Source organism: Kogia breviceps, chromosome 20 (assembly GCF_026419965.1).
Source record: "Kogia breviceps isolate mKogBre1 chromosome 20, mKogBre1 haplotype 1, whole genome shotgun sequence".
NCBI classification, from domain to species: domain Eukaryota; kingdom Metazoa; phylum Chordata; class Mammalia; order Artiodactyla; family Physeteridae; genus Kogia; species Kogia breviceps.
In genome coordinates, this window is record NC_081329.1 from 19337743 (window position 1) to 19360533 (window position 22791).

Below are 22791 nucleotides of genomic sequence, written 5' to 3' on the forward strand. Positions count from 1 at the left end.
ATATAAACCCATTCAATCAGAAGATACTTAATAGTCAGAATCAGCCACTGTTGTGACAATCAAAAGTGGAATACCAGCGTTCCAAGGATCTGCACTCAGCCTGTCTCTAATGCAGTGGTTCTCTGACATTAGCATCCGTCAGAATCACCTGGAGGGCTTGTTGAAACAAGAATTCTGCTTCAGTAGGTCTGGGTGGAGCTTCCTGCTCTAGGCAGGGGAACTTGAAAGCAGCATAAATAAAAGTGGTTTAAAATCATTAAAAAAAAAAAGCCAAAAGAATCAGAGGTGGGGTTTTTTTGTTTTTTTTTAAAGCACTCGAGTTTCATCTGCTCCACCTGTGGATTCCCCTTGCTTTTCCTCGTTTTAGTCATGGTATTAAAATTAAAATACAGGTGTCTGGGGCTTCCCTGGTGGCGCAGTGGTTGAGAGTCTGCCTGCCGATGCAGGGGACACGGGTTCGTGTCCCGGTCCGGGAAGATCCCACATGCCGCGGAGCGGCTGGGCCCGTGAGCCATGGCCGCTGAGCCTGCGCGTCCGGAGCCTGTGCTCCGCAACCGGAGAGGCCACAACAGTGAGAGGCCCGCGTACCGCAAAATACAGGTGTCTGATAAGCATCAGTAACTAAAAGTCTGTTTTGAGTTTGTAGACCTTAGATTATCGCCAATTCCTGTTGGGAGACAAAAGACATTAAGAATAATAGAGTTGCAAATGTTCTGTTTCAGACAGTCTTCTCTGAAAGAAAAGCAAAAGCAAAACAATCAGACAGAGAAAGACAAATGTTACTATCACTTAGATGTGGAATCTAAAAATAATATAAATGAATCTATATACAAAACAGAAACAGACTCACAGACATAGAAAACAAACTTATGGTTACCAAAGGGGAAAGGGAGGGGGGAGGAATAAATTAGGAGTATGGGATTAACAGATACACACTACTATACATGAAATAGATAAGCAACAGGGATTTAGTGTATAGCACAGGGAACTACATTCACTATCTTGTAATAACCTATAATGGAAAACAATCTGAAAAAAAATATATATATATATATATATAAAACTGAACCACTTTGCTGTATCTGCAAAAAGAATATATATATATAAAACTGAATCACTTTGCTGTATACGTGAAACTAACACAATATTGTAAATCAACTATATTTCTATTTTAAAAAAGCAAAACAACACCATCCTATAAACAGCACTTCTCTATCACTCCTTATCCTTATGCTGCTATGTTTTCTTTATGACACTATTACCAGAAGATATCATATATACTTATACTGGCATATTATCTCTCTCTCCCTTTCTCTAAAGTGCAAACTCCAAAAGGACAAGGATTTTATGTTGCTTTGATACTGCTGTATCTCCAGTGTCTGGCATGTAGCACACACCTTATAAATATTTCTTAAATACATGAATGATTAATTGTGACATTGCTATACCTGGCTTCTTTGTCCTATGAAATATTGGTGAAGGCATTTTTTAAAATGTTAACATTTATGGTTTATTTTCATGAATATAAAAGTAATAAGTTCATGTTAGAACTGAAAAAATTCAGGGAAGCACAAAGAAAGAAGATCACTAGTAACCCCACTATACATTTTCATCTACAATTTCTGGTGTTTCCCCTCCTCGCCCCCCGCCTCTTTCTGTATTTAAATAAATGAGATTACAGTCCAATTTCTCAGTTGCTTTTTTGGAATCTGAATATATTGAGAACACTTCCCCAAGTTACTTGATATTATTCTATGGTACTAGTTTATTGATTGCATAGTATTACATTATAAGAATGGAATAATTTATTAAACTATGACTCTCTTTTTTGGAATTTAGGTTGTTTCCAAATTTTCACAACAGAAAACAGTGTCGTCATAGGAAGATCTTTTGATGTATCTACAATAGTGCATTTCTGAATCTTAAGCATCAGTCTGGGCTTGCATAGGAGGTGATGGTAAGCCATTTCAACAAGAAATGGAAGCTATAATGCATTATTGTTAGCAAGTCTTCACACCTTGCAAGTGAAGTTAACATTAGTTGATATGGATTTAGATACATATTTCTTCTTTTAAATTATTTTTTGATTTTTGGCTGCATTGGGTCTTCGTTGCTGTGTGCGGGCTTTCTGTAGTTGTGGTGAGCAGGGGCTACTCTTCATTGTGGTGTGCGGGCTTCTCATTGCAGTGGCTTCTCTTGTTGCGGAGCATGGGCTCTAGGCGTGCGGGCTTCAGTAGCTGTGGCACTAGAAATACTTGAAGACATGGGCTTGGGAAAATGAAGTATTGAATATTACCGATAGATCTAAGTGAAAAGGCTGAAAAAAAGTGAATAAGAAAAGAGGTAAATAACACAGAAATAAGATGTACATTTAAACTATCTTTAGCCTCTGGATACAGTAAGATCTTTTACAGATGAATGCCCGTGTAGATGGTGCATTTCCTTCTAACATGGGCTCTCAGAGGAGTGCGTGGCCATTTGATTACATTAAAAAGTAATTGGAAGACAAGAAACCACCCAAGAGATGGCTTGTATCTGGGAGGAATCATTTAGGTTTGATTCCTATGAGGTACTTCCAAAGCTATGAGACTTAAAACTCACTAATTGACTTGGAACTCTTGTTGTCAGACAAAATCCTGGTGTTTGTGTGTGTGTGTTTGTGTGTGTGTGTGTGTGTGTGTGTGTGTGTGTGTGTGTTTTCAGAATATTCTGCTAGGAGTTTGGGGGCTTGTGGAGGAGGAAGACATATATCTATCCTAAAAAGAAGATTTTCAATGTAATAAAAAAAAAAAGAGTCAAAGCAAATTAGAGGCTGTAGAGCAGATATGTACAGATAATTATATACTTGTGGGGTGTACATAATCACTAATTAAAATAAGAGCTGAGGGAGACTGAAGTAATGTGGTCTAACCACAGGCAGGTCTAATGGAAGACAGTGTCTCCCAAAACACAGTGATTTAATGTCTATATAAACACTTTTCTGAACTAAGACAATTAGCATGAATGTAACTCAAATCTACATAAGTTACAAGTGAATCCTTCAGAACTAACATTAAGCTCTGTAAATGCCATTATAAATCATTATATCTGAAATACTTCCTAACAAAGAATTCTTACAAGAGACCTTTAGGAAGGTGACCAGGTATTCAGCCAGGTCAGTTTTTTAGCCTTTGAAGGATTTACAATTCCTTAAATCAAAACCTAACCATAAATGGAAATTAAAGACAAGCTACTCTCAACCCAAAAGAAGCACTAAAAGTAAATGAACCGACGATACATCTCTAGGAGGTGTGTTCTCAAGGTGAGCATTTCTCATGACAAGATACCTTCAGAAGGCAGCGCTGTCCTGAAGTGCTGAGCTCGGCAGAACTTGTCTGTTCCCATCAGTTAGCACAGCATCATTTGGCTACTGCTCTGTGTATTGATGTTGTGTAAACACGCTTATGTAAGGAAAGGAGAAATAAACACACAACCAATGCAGCACTGGCTATTAGTGCCCTTCAGAGTATGCATGTTTTGGATTGTGCTTTATATACAACACAAAATCCTACTTCAATAAATTTGTACAATAAGTTGGAAGCTCTTTGGAGAGCAGCATCAAAATACACAATATGGATATGCATTTATTTCATCTTCTTTAACCGGATCGTCACTGCCTATTACAGGGATCCATCTGTGTTCCAACTAGACGCTAATGGTGTATGCTAATGGGACACCTGGTTGAGTTTTTTTTTTCCTCTAAAACAAAATTATCTGTGTTTGTATGAAAGCCGTGACTTCTCTTTATTAGAATCACAGTTGGAGTTGATTGTCCGAAGTAGCCACCTTCTCTTGTCTCTTCTCCCCAGAAATGTCCAGACACATCCTGGTGGCTATTACGAACCTTGGCTCTAGGTTTGAATCTAGGCTGTACCTCTTAATAGCTGTGCAACTTTGAATAAGTTACTTAATACAGTTTTCTCATTGGTAAAATGTGGATAATAGTGCCTATCTCAAAAAACTGTTTAGCAAATGACAGGAGATAATGCACAAGTGTGTGGCACATAGTAGCTAAGAAATGGCAGCTACTATGCTAATGGACCACCCAGTTGCATTTGATGATGTGCAAACAAGGCTGTGTGGTCCACCTAGGGGAGCACTCAGAAGGTACCCGTCACAAACACGAGCAGAGGCAGCCACCCAACCGCAGTGCTGCCTTCAGGAGGTCAAAGGCCTCCTGTCGCGGTCCGAGCACGGGTTGGAAAAGAATTTCCCGACACAAGGCACAAAGTAAGGGAGATAGAGTTTATTAAAGAGAAGGGTCACTGCAAGAACAGCGGGCCAACTTCCTGGTAGCCAGGGAAAGCCGACTGTGAGCGTGGGTTGCTTGCCTGTTTTTATAGCCAGGGAACCTGTAAGTCATCTGCTGACTGGGCAGATTATGTATACTTGCAGCGTGCTGAGCGGGAGAAAAACACGGCAAATGTCTTCCCTGATATGGGATGGGAAAGGGACAGGGCATGCTGCTTGGGAGGGCTCTGGGACACGGCAGTGGTCCCATTGTAACAGTGATGAGTCCTGTAACTCTTTGTTCTGGCAATATTGGCCCTTTGAGTTTACCTGTTCTTTGTCCTTGGAGCACACCACACCTCTCTGCTACTTGCCAGGATTGCATTAGTGTGTAACATCATCTTTTTTGTTTATTGAGGTATATTGATTTATAATATTATATTAGTTTCAGGTATACAACTTAGTCATTTGGTATTTATACATTATACTCTGTTTAAAGTTATTATAAAATATTGGCTATATTCCCTGTGCTATACATTACATCCTTGTATGTTACTTCTTTTATACCTAATAGTTTGTACCTCTTGCCCCTCCCCCCATCCCTCTCCCCTCTCAAACCACTGATTTGTTCTCTGTATCTGTGAGTCTGTTTCTGTTTTGTTATATTCATTCATTTGTTTTATTTTTTAGATTCCACATATAAGTGTCTTTCTCTGTCTGACTTATTTTGCTGAGGTCCAGGTCCATCCATGTGGTTGCAAATGGAAAAATTTCATTCTTTTTTGTGGGCGAGTAATAGTCCATTGTATACACATACCACATCTTCTTTATCTATTCACCTGTGGACGGACACTTAGGTTGCTTCCATATCTTGACTATCGTAAATAATGCTGCTATGAACATCGGGGTGCGTGTATCTTTCCGAATTAGTATTTTCATTTTCTTCAGATAAATACCCAGAAATGGAATTACTGGATCATATGGTAGTTCTATTTTTAATTTTTCTTTATGCAGCCTGCACTGGCCTTCACTGCCTTGGCCCCCGACACTAGGGGAGGAAATCATCCCTGGGTAGAAAGCATGGAGGGTCCCTATGCCCCTGATTGGCATGTGCACCGTGGGTCAGAACTCACTGGATGATAATAACCTCCCCTCTTTCCCCTTCTTTCTCACTCATACCTTTCTCCTAGAGCCCTCATGTCTGCTGTCCTGCAGGATCACTGGGAGCTTAGCTCTTATATTTGATCAGGTAAACAATGGGTGTTAATCACACTCCTAACCCACACATAAATAAATTGGTGGGAGGCCTTGTTTCTTGCATTTGTCTAGTTTGCTTCCTGGGAAACAATGGCTCTCTCCTTTATCCAGCACTAACTAATTCCCGGAGTCACTGCTGTTATGATCATCTGTGCTGTCCACGACACTGTATGGCTGGCCAACCACTTATACTTTTACTGCCAGTCTCTCACAAGGACAGGCTATGATAAAAAGAAAATATCCAGGGGGCTTCCCTGGTGGCGCAGTGGTTGAGAATCCGCCTGCCGATGCAGGGGACACGGGTTCGTGCCCCGGTCCGGGAAGATCCCACATGCCGCGGAGCGGCTGGGCCCGTGAGCCATGGCCGCTAGGCCTGTGCGTCCGGAGCCTGTGCTCCGCAACGGGAGAGGCCACAACAGTGAGAGGCCCACGTACTGCAAAAAAAAAAAAAGAAAATATCCAGGGAGATCACTTTTTCTAGCTGTCCTGTTACTGGTGAAAAAATACTTGCTTTCCTATGCTTTCTAAAATCACACACAGCCTTATGTTATTTAAACATACAGATTTTTATTTTATTTTAACAAAGATCCTATTTCAGTGGATAAAACAGTTCAATCGACTCCTGTTCCTCCCATTGGAGAGGGAGGGATTCCTGCCCAAGGGTGAGTGGGATAGCCAAACACGACACCAACACTGGACAGGTGAGATCCACAGCAGGACATCACAGCCCAGGAGAGGACGCTGCATGCCATGCAGGGCCGCCCAGGAACAAAGTGAACCTGTAGTATTAAGAGAGTGAGGTGACATCTGGTTCCTTTGGAGGATGCGATTGGCTTGTTTGAATAATTCTACTAGCTGGCAGGGAACTGAAACTCACTACTCCAGGTTAAGTAGGATCTGCCTTTGGTTTCCTTGATTTGGAGGCTTATTTGGCTGGGACCTCATCCATGGGAGCAGAGTGGGACCTTCAGGGCCCTCCCAATCTCACCACATATCAAGGCAACAGAGAAGATTTAATTTTAATAATTAATTATTAAATTAACTTAATTAATAAATTTAACTTAATTTTAAATCTACCACCAGACGTGAACCTCGTGAACCTCTCATTCTCTTGGTGTATAAAACCAGAGCAGATGAAAGACTTTTTCCCCTACAAACTACCCAAGGCTAGGACAAGGCAATACTGTGAGAAAGAAGCAATTATTTGGTATCTTCAGGCAATGAGACATTTTATTTCCTTTCCTGAAATATGTACACCATTCTACTCCTACCACCTAGTTTCCAGTCATTGATTAAGAGGGGAGGGAGATAAGTTTATCTTTTTCCCAATTTAGATCCCCTCTCAAAACAACAGAATGATTCGTAATTTTCTTATATACTCTGTAGCCACTGCTTCACAACCTCTCTCCCACCCATTGTTGGAAAACGATTTTCTTTTCTTACATACTTCACGGCATTTATTTATGTTTATATCATGAATATCTATATTTTGGACAACATTATAAAGCCTTGGAAAGTCAGTGCATTGCTCTGTACTTTGCAAAGGTAATTATCAAAAGGATAAGGATAAAGGCGTGGCCTCCACCTGCTCGCCTCTGCCACCCTGGATTTGACGTCATTAACACCGCTGCCCCTTTCTCAGGCACTGCGGGTGTTGTGATTGGGAGAGAGAGCGTGCTTCTATGAACACAGGACGTGCAGGAGGCATATTGGATTCCTTTGCCTTCAGCATAACACAGGAGGTAGCCCCAAACACCATGGGAAGGCTCCTGATGCTGACCTGGGGGTGATCCCCTTCTCCCTGGAGTTCCGTGGCCTCTGGGCTTGGCCTGCAACACAAGTAGGTCCCTCATGTTCCTCAGCTGGGCTGGCCTGGGTTCAACTGTAAGCCTCCATTGATGGTCTTGGGGGCGAAACAAGGATTTTCCAGTGAGTAGAGCCATCTCTTGCAACTGAAGGGGACACAGCTGAAGGTGAAAAGAGTGGACAGTGTCTGGTTTCAGGTGGCACTGTTGTGTGTCTTGACTGTGGATGGCTATCTTTACAAACTTCAAGGGAAGCTGCCTGGTTAGCTCCAAGGTCTTTGTAGGCCCCGGCCTCTTTCCCGGGTGTCTCGCCACACCTGGCGCGCCCCTTGCAGCTGGTTGGGCCAGGAGCATAGCATCAGGTAATGAGAGGCTGGGGCTGGTGGGTCCCGGGCACCATTTGCACTTGGCGTGTCTGTGGATCACTTCTCTTTTTGCTGGTCTGGTTGAAGTCGCTCCGAAAGATCGCTGCGAACTTGAATTACCACACGCTCCCTTGTGCAGGTAGTAAGGACGCTCACTGCACGCTGCTTTCCCCTGGGTAAGAAGGTAAAGCAGACGCGCGGATGCGCAGCTCACGGCCATCATTTATCAAGACAGTTCGGGCTTCCCTGGTGGCGCAGTGGTTGAGAGTCCGTCTGCCGATGCAGGGGACGCAGGTTCGTGACCCGGTCCGGGAAGATCCCACATGCCGCGGAGCAGCTGGGCCCATGAGCCACGGCCGCTGAGCCTGCGCGTCCGGAGCCTGTGCCCCGCAATGGGAGAAGCCACAATGGTGAGAGGCCCGCGTACCAAAAAAAAAAAAGATAGTATCAAGACAGTTCTGCATGGCTCCGCATCTCGCGGGCCTCCTGTGTTCCGCAGGCCTGGCCGACAGGGGGCTGAGTCGCAGTCTGCGCAGGCCCCACTTCTGCTCCAGAGCCCCCGGGTAGGGGGCGCAGATTACCCTCCCTTCGGCCCTTTGCAGCCAGCTGGGGACGAGCCTGGGGTCTGGATGCAGACCGCGCCCATCCGAGGGCACCGAGCCAGATGTGGTGGCGCATTCGGGAGGGGCCGCCCCTAGCCTCGCGGACAGGCCCGTTCACCTTCGCATCCCTTGACCTCAGCCGAGATGCTCAACTGCTCGCCTTCTTCTGAGCCTCCACCTAAACCACCCCGTGGAGCCACCTTTAAGCCCCCTCTTCCCCCAAACCCCGCAACCGCACTGACACCCTGGGTGGAAGCTCGGTGCGCTTGTGTCGACTCTGCCTCCATAGGGCCCACCCCTCTGGGGGCAGACCCAAGGGGCGTTTCTTAATGACAAAATGAAAAATTTCACATGTGGGCCCAAACTGCTTGGTTTCACTGGAAAAGTATGAAAAGGCAGGGGTCTGTTTGTTCAAAAATGACAGCCTCCCTGAGCTGGAAGGGACTTCAGAAATTATATGTCACAACCCCCTCATCATACACAGAATTGGAGAAACTTTGACCATGGGTGTTCAGAATCCAGGTAGTTTACCCTCTGGGTAAAAGGGGTTTGGGCCTTATGGCAAGCAACAATGTCTTTTTGTGTGTGTGTGTGTGTGTGTGTGTGTGTGTGTGTGGTACGCGGGCCTTCCACTGTCGCGGCCTCTCCAGTTGCGGAGCACAGGCTCCGGACGCGCAGGCTCTGCGGCCATGGCTCACGAGCTCCGCGGCACGTGGGATCTTCCCGGATCGAGGCACGAACCCGTGTCCCCTGCATCGGCAGGCGGACTCTCAACCACTGCGCCACCAGGGAAGCCCAACAATGTCTTTTAACTCACACCGTCTCGGCCGTTGCAAACTTTTCTTAAGTGTTGAAGTGGCTCTATTTTTTTTCCCCAGATAAACACGAAACAGCTTTGATTTATCATATAAACAATTCCAAGACATTCTTGAAGCAAGTTGTTTATGTAAACAGATATAGATGAAAGCTTCATAAACTCAGCTCTTGCTGGCTGCCTTTGAGTTATTTAGTTATATTTGGAGCCAGATAACTTGGCCACATCAAATTTAAGGGAAACAAAAATGAGCTGTTTTGTTACTCAGAATATCCCTTCTGGTCAGAAAGGTTTGATCCAAATCGAGAGAAGCCTGCCTATGGGACAGGCCTTAATTTTTTTAGACCAGAGTTGATGTAATAGGGGACAATGATATCTTGATAACTGGATTAATAAATCTTCTAAGGCCAAAGGCACTTGTAGAAAAATTATCCTGGTAATAAATGTGCATGTGGGAAGCTTTGGTTCCCTCCATGCTGGATGAGAAGTATTGTCACCTTAGACATGAGTCAGATATCTCAGGTGCTGAATTTTCACAGACAAAAACCAGAGTCAGAGGCGTGTCTGAGGCGGAGCCATGTCTGGGGCTGCATCTAAGGTTTATCTACGGTGCGCACCTCAGGGGTATATCGGTGCTGCTCCAGAGCTCATCACTTTTTCACTCCAAAAGACCCTGGACTAGAGATTCAATATGGGTTCCAATGGTCCTTTCTCTTCTCCTTCTGAGACCCCTATAATGTGAATCTCCAGTGTCCCTGTCCCCACAGTGAGCCATAGCTGCCCCCCGCCCCCGCCTCCACAGGGGACCCTCCAACACTAACAGGCTCACTCCCGAGAAGAGCCTGATGAGGGAAGATTGTTTTGAAGCTTAACCAAAGGACACTCTGGAGCATTGTTTCACAGAACCCCTACCCTGGGCTTTCTACCAGAGAATGACTGGTCAAAGAAATTGGCATTCCAAAGGACTAATGTCAGCACCATGTGGCATAAATCATTTTCCCTCTCCTTTTTTTTTTTTTTTCTTTTTCTTTTTGCAGTACGCGGGCCTCTCACTGCTGTGGCGTCTCCCGTTGCGAAGCACAGGTTCTGGACACGCAGGCTCAGAGGCCATGGCTCACGGGCCCAGCCGCTCTGCGGCATGTGGGATCTTCCCGGACCGGGGCACGAACCCGTGTCCCCTGCATTGGCAGGCGGACTCTCAACCACTGCGCCACCAGGGAAGCCCTCCCTCTCCTATTTTAAGCAAAAAATTAAATGTCCATAACGAAACAAAAGTGCCTCCTCACATTACACCAATGGATCCTGGAGGTTTCTAGCCTACCTGTGCATCCCAAAATAAATAAGACCTCAGAAAGGAGTGTGGATCCAAAGGAGTTGTCAAACCTGCCCTACCCCAGCTCACCAGGCAGCCAGGAAAAAAAAAGTAACCTACAAAGGAACTCCTATTAGGCTATAAGTGGATTTCTCAGCAGAAATTCTACATACCAGGGGAGAGTGAAATGACATTAAAAAAAAAAAAAACAGAGTCAGGATCAGGTTAAATTAGTGGCCAGAATTCTGGGGGTTCATATGAGTTAATCAGCTAGCAGTGGGAAGGGTCATCAAGACTGACACTTGTATACTGACACATATTCCTATACTTCACATTTTACTTAGAGCTCTGGTCAAGGCATTTTATTCAAATTTATCACGTGTTTTTGATTTGGTTTCATATGGGAGTTGATGTGATTAACTAAGTAGAGACATAAGAATCTGGGAACTATTCTACTGGGTTAGATCCCTGGACCATTCAACCCAGTATTCTCTTATCGACAGAAATACCAAAGGATGGATCATAGGAAAGCATTGTCTTCCTTGACTAAATTAAATTTCGGTAGAGTCTGACTTCCTTTAGTAGTATTTTAATGTACCAATTCTTAAACTTGTTCAAAACCCTTTAATAATGCATTTTGTTTATTTTTGTGATAACTAGAGTTCCATGCTGGATGAAAGGGTTCTTCGTGTTGTTTATTTATTTCACTTAAGTTTGAAAGAATGTCCGTTCTTACTTAAGTTTGAAAGACTGTCCCTTTATCTAGCTATGTCACAGTTGGAAAAGAAATGGAAAAGAGATCCTTCTCTCTGGTGCAAGGCCCTAAACCAGCCTGGCCTACAGCACGCACTGGATGCTTAATAAAGATGACCTATAATGCGTATCAGTCTGTGTTCCATATCTTACTCCTCCGCTTTTTTCTCTTAACTTTCTCAACGACTAACCTGGTTGCTTATTCTACCATTATGTCCCTGTTTTGACTCTGTCATCTATACGTGTTCACCTCCTGGTTATGAACTCTTCCATCGTCTCTCCTTTTTTTTTTTTTTTTTGGCGGTACGCAGGCCTCTCACTGTTGTGGCCTCTCCTGTTAAGGAGCACAGGCTCCGGACGCGCAGGCTCAGCGGCCATGGCTCACGGGCCCAGCCGCTCCGCGGCATGTGGGATCCTCCCGGACCGGGGCACGAACCCACGTCCCCTGCATCGGCAGGCGGACTCTCAACCACTGCGCCACCAGCGAAGCCCCATCTCTCCTTTTTTTGACACTGACCTTGTAGACCATCTTGGGACACACATCATCTGACCTAACCTAGTCACTAGTGTTTTCCTACCTAACATGCATGATTTCCTTCACCAGTTCCAATGCCCTCCCCATACAACCTACATACTTCAGTCTTTCAGATGAAATTCTACAAATATTCACTTTATCCAAGTCACTCATTATTTTATGAATTGCAAACTTGAATTCTTATGATTTATCTAATAACTCAGATTCTAAAAATGTCACATAGGAGCTGAAAATGAGCCAAGCAAAGGTACACTGCATGCCTTTATCCTCTAAAACAGGTGACAGCCCAGTCAAGCTGTACAATCCTGGGAATGTACAAATGAAACAAAACCATGTGGGTGGGGGATAGGAGCAGGGGCTCCTCTGTATTTGATGGCCGTGGGGAGTTGACTGGGGATTTACCAGTTTACCAGATTCCCAGCACATACATGAACTTTCAAGGCGTGAATTCACTTGGTGTTTTTCCTTTTCAAGTAAGGTGATATTATAATTTCTCTTTCTCAAATGTAATTATTATTTTGTCCAGTTCTTTCCTAGGAAATCATGTTATAGGTCCATTCTGCATCATTAAATCCATAGACTTCACTCTCCCCTGTAGCTGTGGCACAAAGGGCCAAAGCCATCACAAGCAGAAGCTGAGCATCAAAGCACATGTGTGTATCCTCTGTGCACCATCTGTACGGAGCACCAGAGTCCCTTCCTTATTCTTTCATTCAATAGTTTTTCATATTGAGGACCTATTATGTGTTCTAGACACTGAAAATCCAACAGAGAATAAAGCAGTTTATTATATAAAGTTTTCCCTGTACAATTTATATTCTTGGGGGAGACAGTAAATAAGAAAAAGAAAACATGTAGTATATTAAGGATAAATGCTAAAGATAAAAAACAGGAAAAAGAGGGCTTCCCTGGTGGCACAGTGGTTGAGAGTCCGCCTGCCGATGCAGGGGACGCGGGTTCGTGCCCCAGTCCGGGAAGATCCCACATGCCACGGAGCGGCTGGGCCCGTGAGCCATGCCCGCTGAGCCTGCGCGTCTGGAGCCTGTGCTGCGCAACCGGAGAGGCCACAACAGTGAGAGGCCCGCGTACCGCAAAAAAAAAAAAAAAAAAAAAACAGGAAAAAGAGACAGGGAGACCAGGCAAGACATCACAGGTGCCATTTGCTCAAAAGTCTAAAGGAAGAGAGAAAGGCAGCCTAGAGGATCTCAAGCAGAAGAGCATCCCTGGCCAGGAGAACAGAAAGGACCAAGGTTCTGCGAGGCCGTTGTGTCTGGAGAAGTGTGAGAAAAGAGAGAGCAAAAGAGCTGGAGGGTAGGATAGACCAAGTACCGACTTCTGGGTCATGGTTGAGACTTTGGATTTTCTTCTGAGTTAAATTGAGAAATAGATGCTGTGTTTCGAGGAGCATACTGTTTATGTTTTAAGGAGATCACTCTGGCTGCTGTGCTGATAACAGAATGAAAGGGTGTCATGACAAAAGCAGAGGCCAGTGGCCGCAATCTAGGTGAGAGAAGCTGCTAGTGACTGGGACCAGGGTGTGGCAGGAGAGGAGCGAGTCGGAGTCAGAGTCTGGATACACTGTGAAGGTAGAACCAAAAGGATTTTCTGGCCCACCGTGTGTAAAGTGTGAGAGAAAGAGAGGAGTTGAGGATGACTCCAAGATTTGTTGGACGCATGTAGGCATCCTACCAGGTCTTCTCAAATGTTCAAAGACTTTCTGATTTTCCCAGGAGTTTAGTAAGCATTTCTAAATAATAATAGTAATAATAACATTAGATCTTATCCAAACGAATAGTGCTTTATCATTTTCAAATTATTAAAGCTTTATTTGCTATGTTAGGCGGTTTATTTCTTTGTTTTCTTGATTTATGTATACATATGCACATATATATATATTTGCTGATTCTAATTTTTCTCTATATCTCTTTCCACTTGCAAAATTTTTTCTCTTACCTAAAGAATACCAAGCCCCATTGTGTTATTTTAGGAGAGATGCTGATAGCTTGAGCCGGGGTGCTGGCGGGGCTGGCAGGGGTTTGGGGAGTAGAGGGAACAGTGAGAAGGGGTCAGAGTCTGTATATATTCTGAAAGCAGAACTGAAAGGTTTGTCTGGCAGCCCCGATGGGACATATGAGAGAAAGGAGAAATGAAGACTATAAATTGTCCTAGTGTGTTAATGTCTTTTTATCACTGATGAGAATGAAGGATATTAGGTGATAGCATTACTTTGTGTGTGACTCATTCAACAACGATTATCTAGTGCCCTCAGTGCTAGAGACACGTCAGTGAACAAGATGGGCAGAAATCTCAGTTCTCAAGGAGCTTACATTTTAGAGGACAGGGACACTTTATATATATATATATGATGTCAGGTGACAGTAAGTGCTAAGGTGGGGGGGTCGGGGGACAAGAAAGGAGGATAGACAATCCAGGAGAGTTTATAGGTAGCTAATTCTTAGAACTTCTTAAATAATGTATGGGATTTTTTTCCTATGTCGATTTCTATTTAACAGCTTGATACTGGGAAATGCATTCATTTTATCAATTTGACTCCCAATAAAATAGAATATGGGTTACATAGTATTTCCAGGTTCTTCAGAGTATTAGAAAAGAATTAAGAATGGTGCCCTTGAGCATTTCAACAGTGTTCCCCAAGGGGATAACTGAATACTTTGATACTGGGTAGTATACTTGGTCAGACAGTAGTCATTGCAGGCAACTGGGTTTAGACATCTACTTACCGTCACCTCTATTGAACCTACTCAGTTTGTCCTCATTAGGGCTCTTCACTTAGAACACCATTATAGCAATCATATACTGTATTTTTAGCATCTTATATAAATTTCCCCACAAATGCCCATTATATAACCAGCTCCCCTCCCCCCCCAGGCTTTCCTCCAGCCTCTCACAGATTTATATAAGGGGCAAGGAGGGGTGTATGGGGGGGGATCCCTGTCCAGTGACTGCAAATGTTCATGTCCCAGAGATGGTTCTCCTTCCTCTGGACAGGACTGGGCGTGCACCAACCAAGTGTGCTCCTGGGCCCTCTTCTTAGCCTTCACCTTCTGCTGTTATATTTTCATCAGGTGTCACATTGCTGTGTTCCTGTGTCTGGGAGACTCTCTGCCTCCTCTCACTGTGTTCAAACCAACCCCTAGGACTCAGCTCCAGAGGCAGAAGGCACCTGAAAGAGAGTTCCAGTTCTAGCATTTTTCAGATGGCTAACGAGGCTCAGCAAGGCCAGGGGATTTCCTCCAGGATATAGAGGCAGAGACGCGGTCGAGACCAGGTCTCTGGATTCCCTTTCTAGTATGACTTCTATTAAAACAGCAGCTTCTCAGGTCTAAGAGTCCCCGTGTAGGTAAAACGAGGGGTATGCAAGGTGGCTCTGAAGTCCCTTCCATCTGTGCGTTATGTACTGATACGCTATTGGGTATGTACTGATTGTTTCATTTTAGAATTCACTGTTCTCAATGCATTGACTAGAATGTTACCAACTGAAATGAATCAGGAAGAGGACATAATTTTGCTTGGCTCTTGAAAGCTTAAATTCAGTTTCTGTTTTTTTAATGGTAAGAATGTGAGGAAACAAATGGTAAATTCACCCACAGTAAAAAAAAAAAAAAAAAGAAAGAAAGAAAAGTGGGTTCAAATACACACCTTCAGCTGACTTGTGCACAGGAAAAGCACTATGTTACGTGATTCTTAAATAGTTTATCTAACTATACCAGAAAAAGTCTCCTTCTGGTGCAGTGGGGCGGGGGAGGGCAGGGATACGCAGGGAATGATGGTGATAAGCATTTTCCAAATTAGGAAATAGATATGCTTTTCTTCTTACTCTCTTACATAACTGATCTATTTTAGAAGACAACACAAAAAAAAACTGAAATGAAATACAAATCTCATGATTTTACTACTTTGTTAGCGAAGACACAAGTAACGCTGTTAGGGAAAGAGAGGAGTTTCACCCCATCCTATTCCTCTTGGCCCGGAGGATTTTTTTTTTTTTTTTTTTTTTTTTCCCCACAGGATTCCCTCTCCTCCATGGCAGCCTGCTGGGTTAGTCAGGGACCAAAGTCCAAATTTTAGAAAATGAATGAAGAAAGGTACTAATTTTTCTCTCCTCTGAATTTAAAAAGCAGTCGCATCAAAGTACATATCCTCTTCTGGTGGCATAGCATGACAGACAAGTGACCGGGTCTTAGAGCCAGTGATTGTTTTGCCCCAGACTTCCTGATTCAGAGGGAAATTGTGCTGCACACAAAGGCCACAGAGGCAGTACAACCTCTTACATAAATAAGTTACATAAATGAGAACCAGTTACGTAAATGTATAAACGAGCAAACAGGAATTATAACCATTCACAAATGCCAAGGAGAACACGGCAAGATTCCTCCTACAGTCCCATTTTTCCCCCCTCACATTATCATAATTGTACTATTTTATTTCACACCAGAATCAGATGTGGCTATTTGTCACATTTATTGGGGAAAGAAATTCCAAAGGACAAATGATGCTTCATATTATTTTCTGAACCATGTATTTTACTTTTGGGGGAAATTCCCTAATAAAACCTGATTTGAACTATACTTGATAAGAAACATAAGCATGTTTATCAACTTATACTTTTTTTGTGTAATCATGAACACATGTATTCATTACTATTGTACATTTTGCAAGCGGCTCTTAAGGATAGGAATACATCACAAAAGTAAATGTCCATGGGCATATGGATGTTTGTTTTACTACTTATGGTTTCAAGTTTCAGATGAGTATGTGGGCATCGGACTAATGTCATTAGTCCGATTAGGGAAGGCAGTAATTCAGGGGTCTAGAATTAGATTCAAGGTTGTGCTTGTGAATCAATCCCAATACACCACACTTCAGATGATTAGGAGTTGCTCCTTGGGTCTCAGCTGGCAATCTGTTTCAGGTTCAATGTGGATGTTGTCTTGGGGGCAGTGTATCTACGTGTCTGAAGTCGAGAGATTTGCTAATTGTGTAGTAGAAACACATGTAACTCAAAGCAGTTTTGAGCCTAACTGCCTATTCTCTGTAAAGAGGGATGTTGATTAAACGTTAGCCAGTTTCAGACATAGCATGCTCAGGTTGAGTCCCTTTAGCTCCGTTTTGAAAATCTCATGGGAAATATTTTTATCTAAGATCTAATAATAGTGGAATGCGAGTAAAGTGATCTTAAAACGTTTGTATATTATTAGCTGTGTGATTTTGGGCAAATAACTTTCCCTCTCTGGGCCACTGTTTCTAACCATTTGAAAAACGACAGCGTTAACAATCTAGTACCTTATAATCAAGTCTATAAATATGTTCAACAGAGAGCTTTAAACCCGCTGCCACCAAGTTTAAAGGAAATATAACCCATTATACAAAAACCAGATCATTTTCCTTCTCTTCTGTGGGCAAAACTGCAGACCTTGCTTGGGTTGCAGTGATGACTTTCCTGTGAAAAACATTCACCTGGTGTTTTCTCTCTAAAAATGCCAAATATAGGCCTTAGTCAGCTGTTGGGCAGTAAATGCGATGTGGAGAGGAACCTGTGGGCCTCCTCTCTCGAGATGGTGGGGGGGGGCGGGGTTAAACCTGAAAAAGCAGCAGTAATTTGGCACCAGGGAAAATTGTCTTACACTCTGGGGGGAGTCGCGTCAGGTAGGTGAGTGGAGTTATTTTGTTCCTAAAGTTGACCTACTCTAGACTTGGGGAGTCACAAAGTCATCAGACTGACTTTGCGCGTTCCTAAGCCCTCTGCCTCTACGTGTCCATCTGTAACTTGGGCATAAACTAGAGAAAACGCAGATGATTGAGCACCTACACTACACAGGGAGGCTCCCAGGGGCCAGGAAGAGGGGGCGGGTCCCCACTCAGGTGGGCGTTTATGTCAGGGAAGGGTGGGCAGTTTGGGCCTCAGTCCCGCGAAGCCGGTCGCCTGGCAGGAGAGCACCCACGAAGCAGGGATTAGGGGAGAGTCCGCGGCAGGTGCGGGGTGGTCTGGCGGAGAAGCCGGTGGGGCGAGGGAGGCCTGGGCTCCTTCGGGCTTTGTTCGGTTACAAGCCAGGCCCTTCTTCTGGAGAAGCCAATTAGATCCCCGCTGGGGGATCATCTGACCTCGCGTCTCCCGCCAGGAGGGGCTTCGGGAGGGACTGGGCAGGCGGTAAGCTCCTCGGGGACCCGGTCGCCGGGCGGGGGTTGGTGGGGGGGAGTGCGGGGGAGTCCCGGGCGCCTCCGCGCAGCCCGGCCCCGCCCCGCCCTCTCCCGCCAGGCCCCGCCCCCGGGGCTTCCCGGGCGCGCGCCGCCCCGCCGTGTCCGCGCGCCACGCCCCCCTGCTCGCGGGCCGCGTGCGGAGCCGCGCGCCCCGGAGGCTCCGGGACCGTGGCGGCGGGTGGTGGCGAAGGAGCAACCCTTTGCGGGCCATGTCTTCTCCGGCCGTAGCGAGGGGTTCCCAGGGAGAGAGCCAGGAGGCGGACCCCCGGCCGCGGAGCCGGGGCCGGTTCTGGGAAGTGGGCGGCGGCGGCGACCAGCTGGAGCGCGCGGCCGCGGAGTCGGAACGCTGGGAGCTGCTGCTCCGCCGGGGCGAGCTGCTGGCGCTGGGCGGCCACCTGAAGGGAGCGCTGGAGGCGTACGCGGCGGCGCTGCGCCGCGGGGCCCCGGTCAGGCCCGAGTGCCTCGGTACCCTGGTGGACTGCCTGGTGTTCAACTACCGGCTCCGCCACGGGCTGGGCTGGAGCGCGACCCCGGCGGAGGGCGCCCACCCCGGCGCCGGCGGGCTGCTCAGCTGCCTGGGCTGCCGGGGCTTCCTGAGCGAGCCGGTGACCGTGGCCTGTGGCCACAGCTACTGCCGCCGCTGCCTGCGGAGAGAGCTCCGCGCCCGCTGCCGCCTCTGCCGGGACCGGCTGCCGCCCGCCGCGGCCGCTGATGCTGAGGGGACCTCCCCGCGGCCGCCGCCTCTGGCCGCCGCCATCGCTGCCTCGGGCTTCAGGACCAGTGTCGTTCTCAACCACCTGGCCGAAAAGTGGTTCCCGGGCGAGCGGGAGAGAGCCCGGGCGGCCGGGCGTCTCGGGGAGCTGCTGCACCAGGGGCGCTACCGGGAGGCCCTGGCCGCCGCCTGCGACGAGCTGCGAACAGGTGACCGCGCGGGCCCCGCGACCCCACCCTCCTTTCCCCGACGGGAGGGCGGCCAGGAACTCGTCTACGCCGCCGGGAGGCTTCCCGAGGACGGCTACCGCTCGCGGGTCGGGGCTCGGGGTCCCGGAGGGTGTGGGAGGGGGCGGCGCCCCAGGGTGCTTCGGTCACAGTGGGGATCGCCCTCGAGCCGACTGTGACGCGGCGCGGGGTTCCCTCCGCTGCTGCCTGGCGCTGTGGCGGGCGCGCCCCGAGTGGAGCGGCTCGGGTGGCCGGGCGAGGCCGCCCGAGCGCGGGATGGGGAGGGAGTTGGGCGAGCCTGAGCGGCTGCTCTCTTCCTGCCGCGCTCTTTCCGGTAATTGGCCGCTGGGGCCGGGCCGGGTCCGCCACAGGGAGACGCCAGCCGGGGCGGGGAGAGGATCCCCAGACGAGGCTGGGTGTGCAACGTATACCTTGGTCTCCCACAAAAGTCACCGGGGCAAATGGAAACCGCTGGAGGCAGAATTGCATAAGCGGGGGGCGGGGGGGCGTTGTGTAACGGGTGACGTCCGGTGGGCGTGGCAGGAGCTCGGCGCCCGCACCCCGCACCCGGAGGCCCCGCGGGCCGCCGGGCTGCGGAGGTGCTCCGGGTTGTTCCAGTCTTAGCTGAGAACGCCTGCCGACCTGGTTCCTCTTGATGATTTCCCCCTGTGTGTGTCAGGGCGTGCTTATTTAACAAGCACACGTGTGCTTACTTTCGAAAACACCTAGTTCACGGTAAAGATAGAGGCAGTCTCTGATTTAGTTCGTTGCCACGCTTGTTTCCCTTTCCACTCTTGATCAAGCTGTGGGGAAAAGGCCTTGAAGATCTTTTGTCTGTTTCTTCGCCTCCAAGAAGCAGTTTCGGCCTCCTAACAGGCTAGCACTTTTCTTTCTGGGCTGTGGAAAGGGACATTGCCGGAGTTAGTTCGCTGCGTAAAATGAAGAGTTGTTCTTTAATTCGGTGGTTTTCTACCAGGGGGATTTTATTGCCCCCCACCCCACCCCCAGGGGACATTATCTGGGGCGATATCTAGAGAGATTTTTGGTTGCCGCCCCATGTGGGAGTGGTGCTGGTACAGCTAGTGGGTAGAGGCCGGGGATGCTGCTCAACATCCAGTGATGCACGGGACAATCTCCCACACGAAGATCAGGCCCCAAATGTCAATTTTGTCACTGTTAAGTCTTGTGTGAAGTAAGCATATTTCAAGACTAAGGTCTATACAGGCATGGAATAACACTTGGGGAAATAATCCCCAAGAAAACAGACTTCCAGAATATAAACTGATGCTAAGTATGAGCTGCATTTATAAACTGTAACTGAAAGTACCTTGTTGTAGGTCTTTTACACTAAGTGCCCAGTCACTTTGAGCTAGTAACTGTGTTGAGCTGTTTAATACCTTTAGAGTTCAAAGCACAAACTTGGCATATTTTCAGTATCTTTATGGGGAGTAGCAGTTATAAAATAGAATGATAGATCCAAAACAAAAGAGAACTATTTGAAATGCAAAATTCCAATACAACTCAGCCTCTCTGGGTGAATAGAGTATGAATGGTGAAGTACAGACCATCTAGCACATGGTCCTCTTTTTTTTTTTTTAAATTTATTTATTTTATTTATTTATTTTTGGCTGCACTGGGTCTTTGTTGCTGCGCGCGGGCTTTCTCTAGTTGCAGTGAGCGGGGGCTACTCTTCGTTGTGGTGCACGGGCTTCTCATTGCGGTGGCTTCTTTTGTTGCGGAGCACAGGCTCTAGGCGCGCGGGCTTCAGTAGTTGTGGCATGTGGGCTCAGTAGTTGTGGCTCGCGGGCTCTAGAGCGCAGGCTCAGTGGTTATGGCGCACGGGTTTAGTTGCTCCGCGTCATGTGGGATCTTCCCGGACCAGGGCTCGAACCCTTGTCCCCTGCACTGGCAGGCGGATTCTTAACCACTGTGCCAGCAAGGAAGCCCGGTCCTCATTTTTTAAATGAAGCAGAAGCTGCAGCAGTGAAATGACTTGTCCACAGTCACACACAGCCAGCTGATTGTGGAGGCAACACCATGTCCTCCATTTCTCCTAAATGTGGGACCAGGGTTCATCCTACCGGTATAACTCATCCAATGAAAATGTAACATAAATTTCCAAGGAAGATTTTTGTCATTAGTGTAAAATAAGGGATGAAACTTACTGACAGCCCTATTCAGTGTTAACTCCCACTGATTTAGTGGTTTGACCTCTTAAATTAGGCATTTCGTAAGAATTCAGGTCCTAATCCATGGAAGAACACGGAGTACATTTACTAATTAAGATTTAGCTTAATGTTCTATGACCAATAATCTTTTAATTAAAGAAGATTTGGGGCCTGGGGTTGAGGATATTATTTTTTAACAGAAAAAGACTGAAAGATCTATTCTTTCTCCTTGTTTCAGTTTGCATAGATTGCATGTGGGAATTCTGTCCACTCAGCTGCTTAATTCTACTTTTGCAGGACTAGAACCCAAGTCTCCTGACTTTCACCTCATCAGTCTGTTATCCCCTCATTTTTAGGTCTTTCAAAAATCATTAATTCCATACTCAAAAATGTGTCTGAATGGTACTAATGAGGATAACTTTTTTCATCCTTTGAATTTTTAGTGCAAAGTAGGAGAGAAAAAATCTTAGAGTTAACAAATTATAGTTGGTAAAGTACAGATATTATGTGTTTAACAGTTTATGGGCATAAATTAAAAAGGTTTAGTAGAGTTATAAATGTATTTGTACAGTTAATCTTTAAATTTTTGAGAGCCAGTTAGGCATTTGAAATGTATTTATATAATTATACAGCTGTAGTTACTTAAGATACTTTCATTATTATTAACAATGGAAAAAGACCTTCACTATAATTTCTTTGTATAATTCTTACAATGAAACAAGTAAATACTATTAACTAGAAAAAATAATCTAGTCTAGCTAGCCCACACACATCCAAATTTAATCCCTGTCAACAAGAAAGGAAAGTTAGAAAACCTTTGCCAAAATCAGAACGTTCTCATTGAGATTACATAAGTTTCTGTTGAACTGAAATACATTTAGATAACATTTAATCCATTGATCTTTTGGTATTAACTCTCAGATGTTTCATAACTTTGTCTTTTTAGTATTCAAGGATATTATGTAAAAGTCTTTTCTGCATTGAAAAGAGTCTTTTGAAATAATGCAACTTTGCTGTGCTCTCTTTTTTTTTTCAGTAAATATTTTTTCCCTTTTTGTTTTTAATTATTTTATTTTTGGCTGTGTTGGGTCTTCCTTGCTGCACGCAGGCTTTCTCTGTTGCGGCAAACAGAGGCTAACTCTTCATTGCGGTGCGCCGGCTTCTCATTGCAGTTGCTTCTCTTGTGGAGCATTGGGTCTAGGTGTGCGGGCTTCAGTAGTTGAGGCACACGGGCTTAGTTGCTCCATGGCATGTGGGATCTTCCCGGACCAGGGATCAAACTCGTGTCCCCTGCATCGGCAGGTGGATTCTTAACCACTGTGCCACCAGGGAAATCCCTCTTCCTTTTATTTTTAATGAATGTTTACACTGACTTGCCACTCCCCCCCCCCAAAGAACACCAACAGAACAGTATAATTTACAGTTTGAACTGGTTAAAAAAAAATAAAGGTCGTAAGGAGGAGAATATTTTATTTGAAATACTTGGAGAAGGAAAGTTTTGTTTTGAATATTAATTATGTAGTCCTTGACTATTACCAAGTATTTTAAAATTCTTTGTCATTTCATTGTCATAAAGAATCCTGTGGAGTACCATTATCCTCAAAGGGAAATTGAGGCACCTAGGGTTAGAGAATGCAGTACAGCCTAGTAGTTAGAGCTGTGCATGCTGGTGTCTGATGACCGGGGTTTGAATCCCAGCACTGCCTCCACCTGCTCTCTGGCCTTGGGCCTGTGTCTGACCTCCCTGTTTTGC

The 22791-nt window shown here is 45.8% G+C and overlaps 1 protein-coding gene across 1 annotated transcript in view; it reads left to right on the forward strand.

Annotated features, from left to right (window-relative positions):
* The first annotated feature begins 18049 nt into the window (after positions 1 to 18049).
* LONRF1 (LON peptidase N-terminal domain and ring finger 1) overlaps positions 18050 to 22791 on the forward strand; it is a 45580-nt gene continuing 40838 nt past the window's right edge. The window contains exon 1 of the mRNA XM_059049384.2: positions 18050 to 18852. Within this exon, the coding sequence (XP_058905367.1) occupies positions 18141 to 18852 (712 nt within the window). The 5' untranslated portion in view covers positions 18050 to 18140. The remainder of the gene's footprint in view (positions 18853 to 22791) is intronic.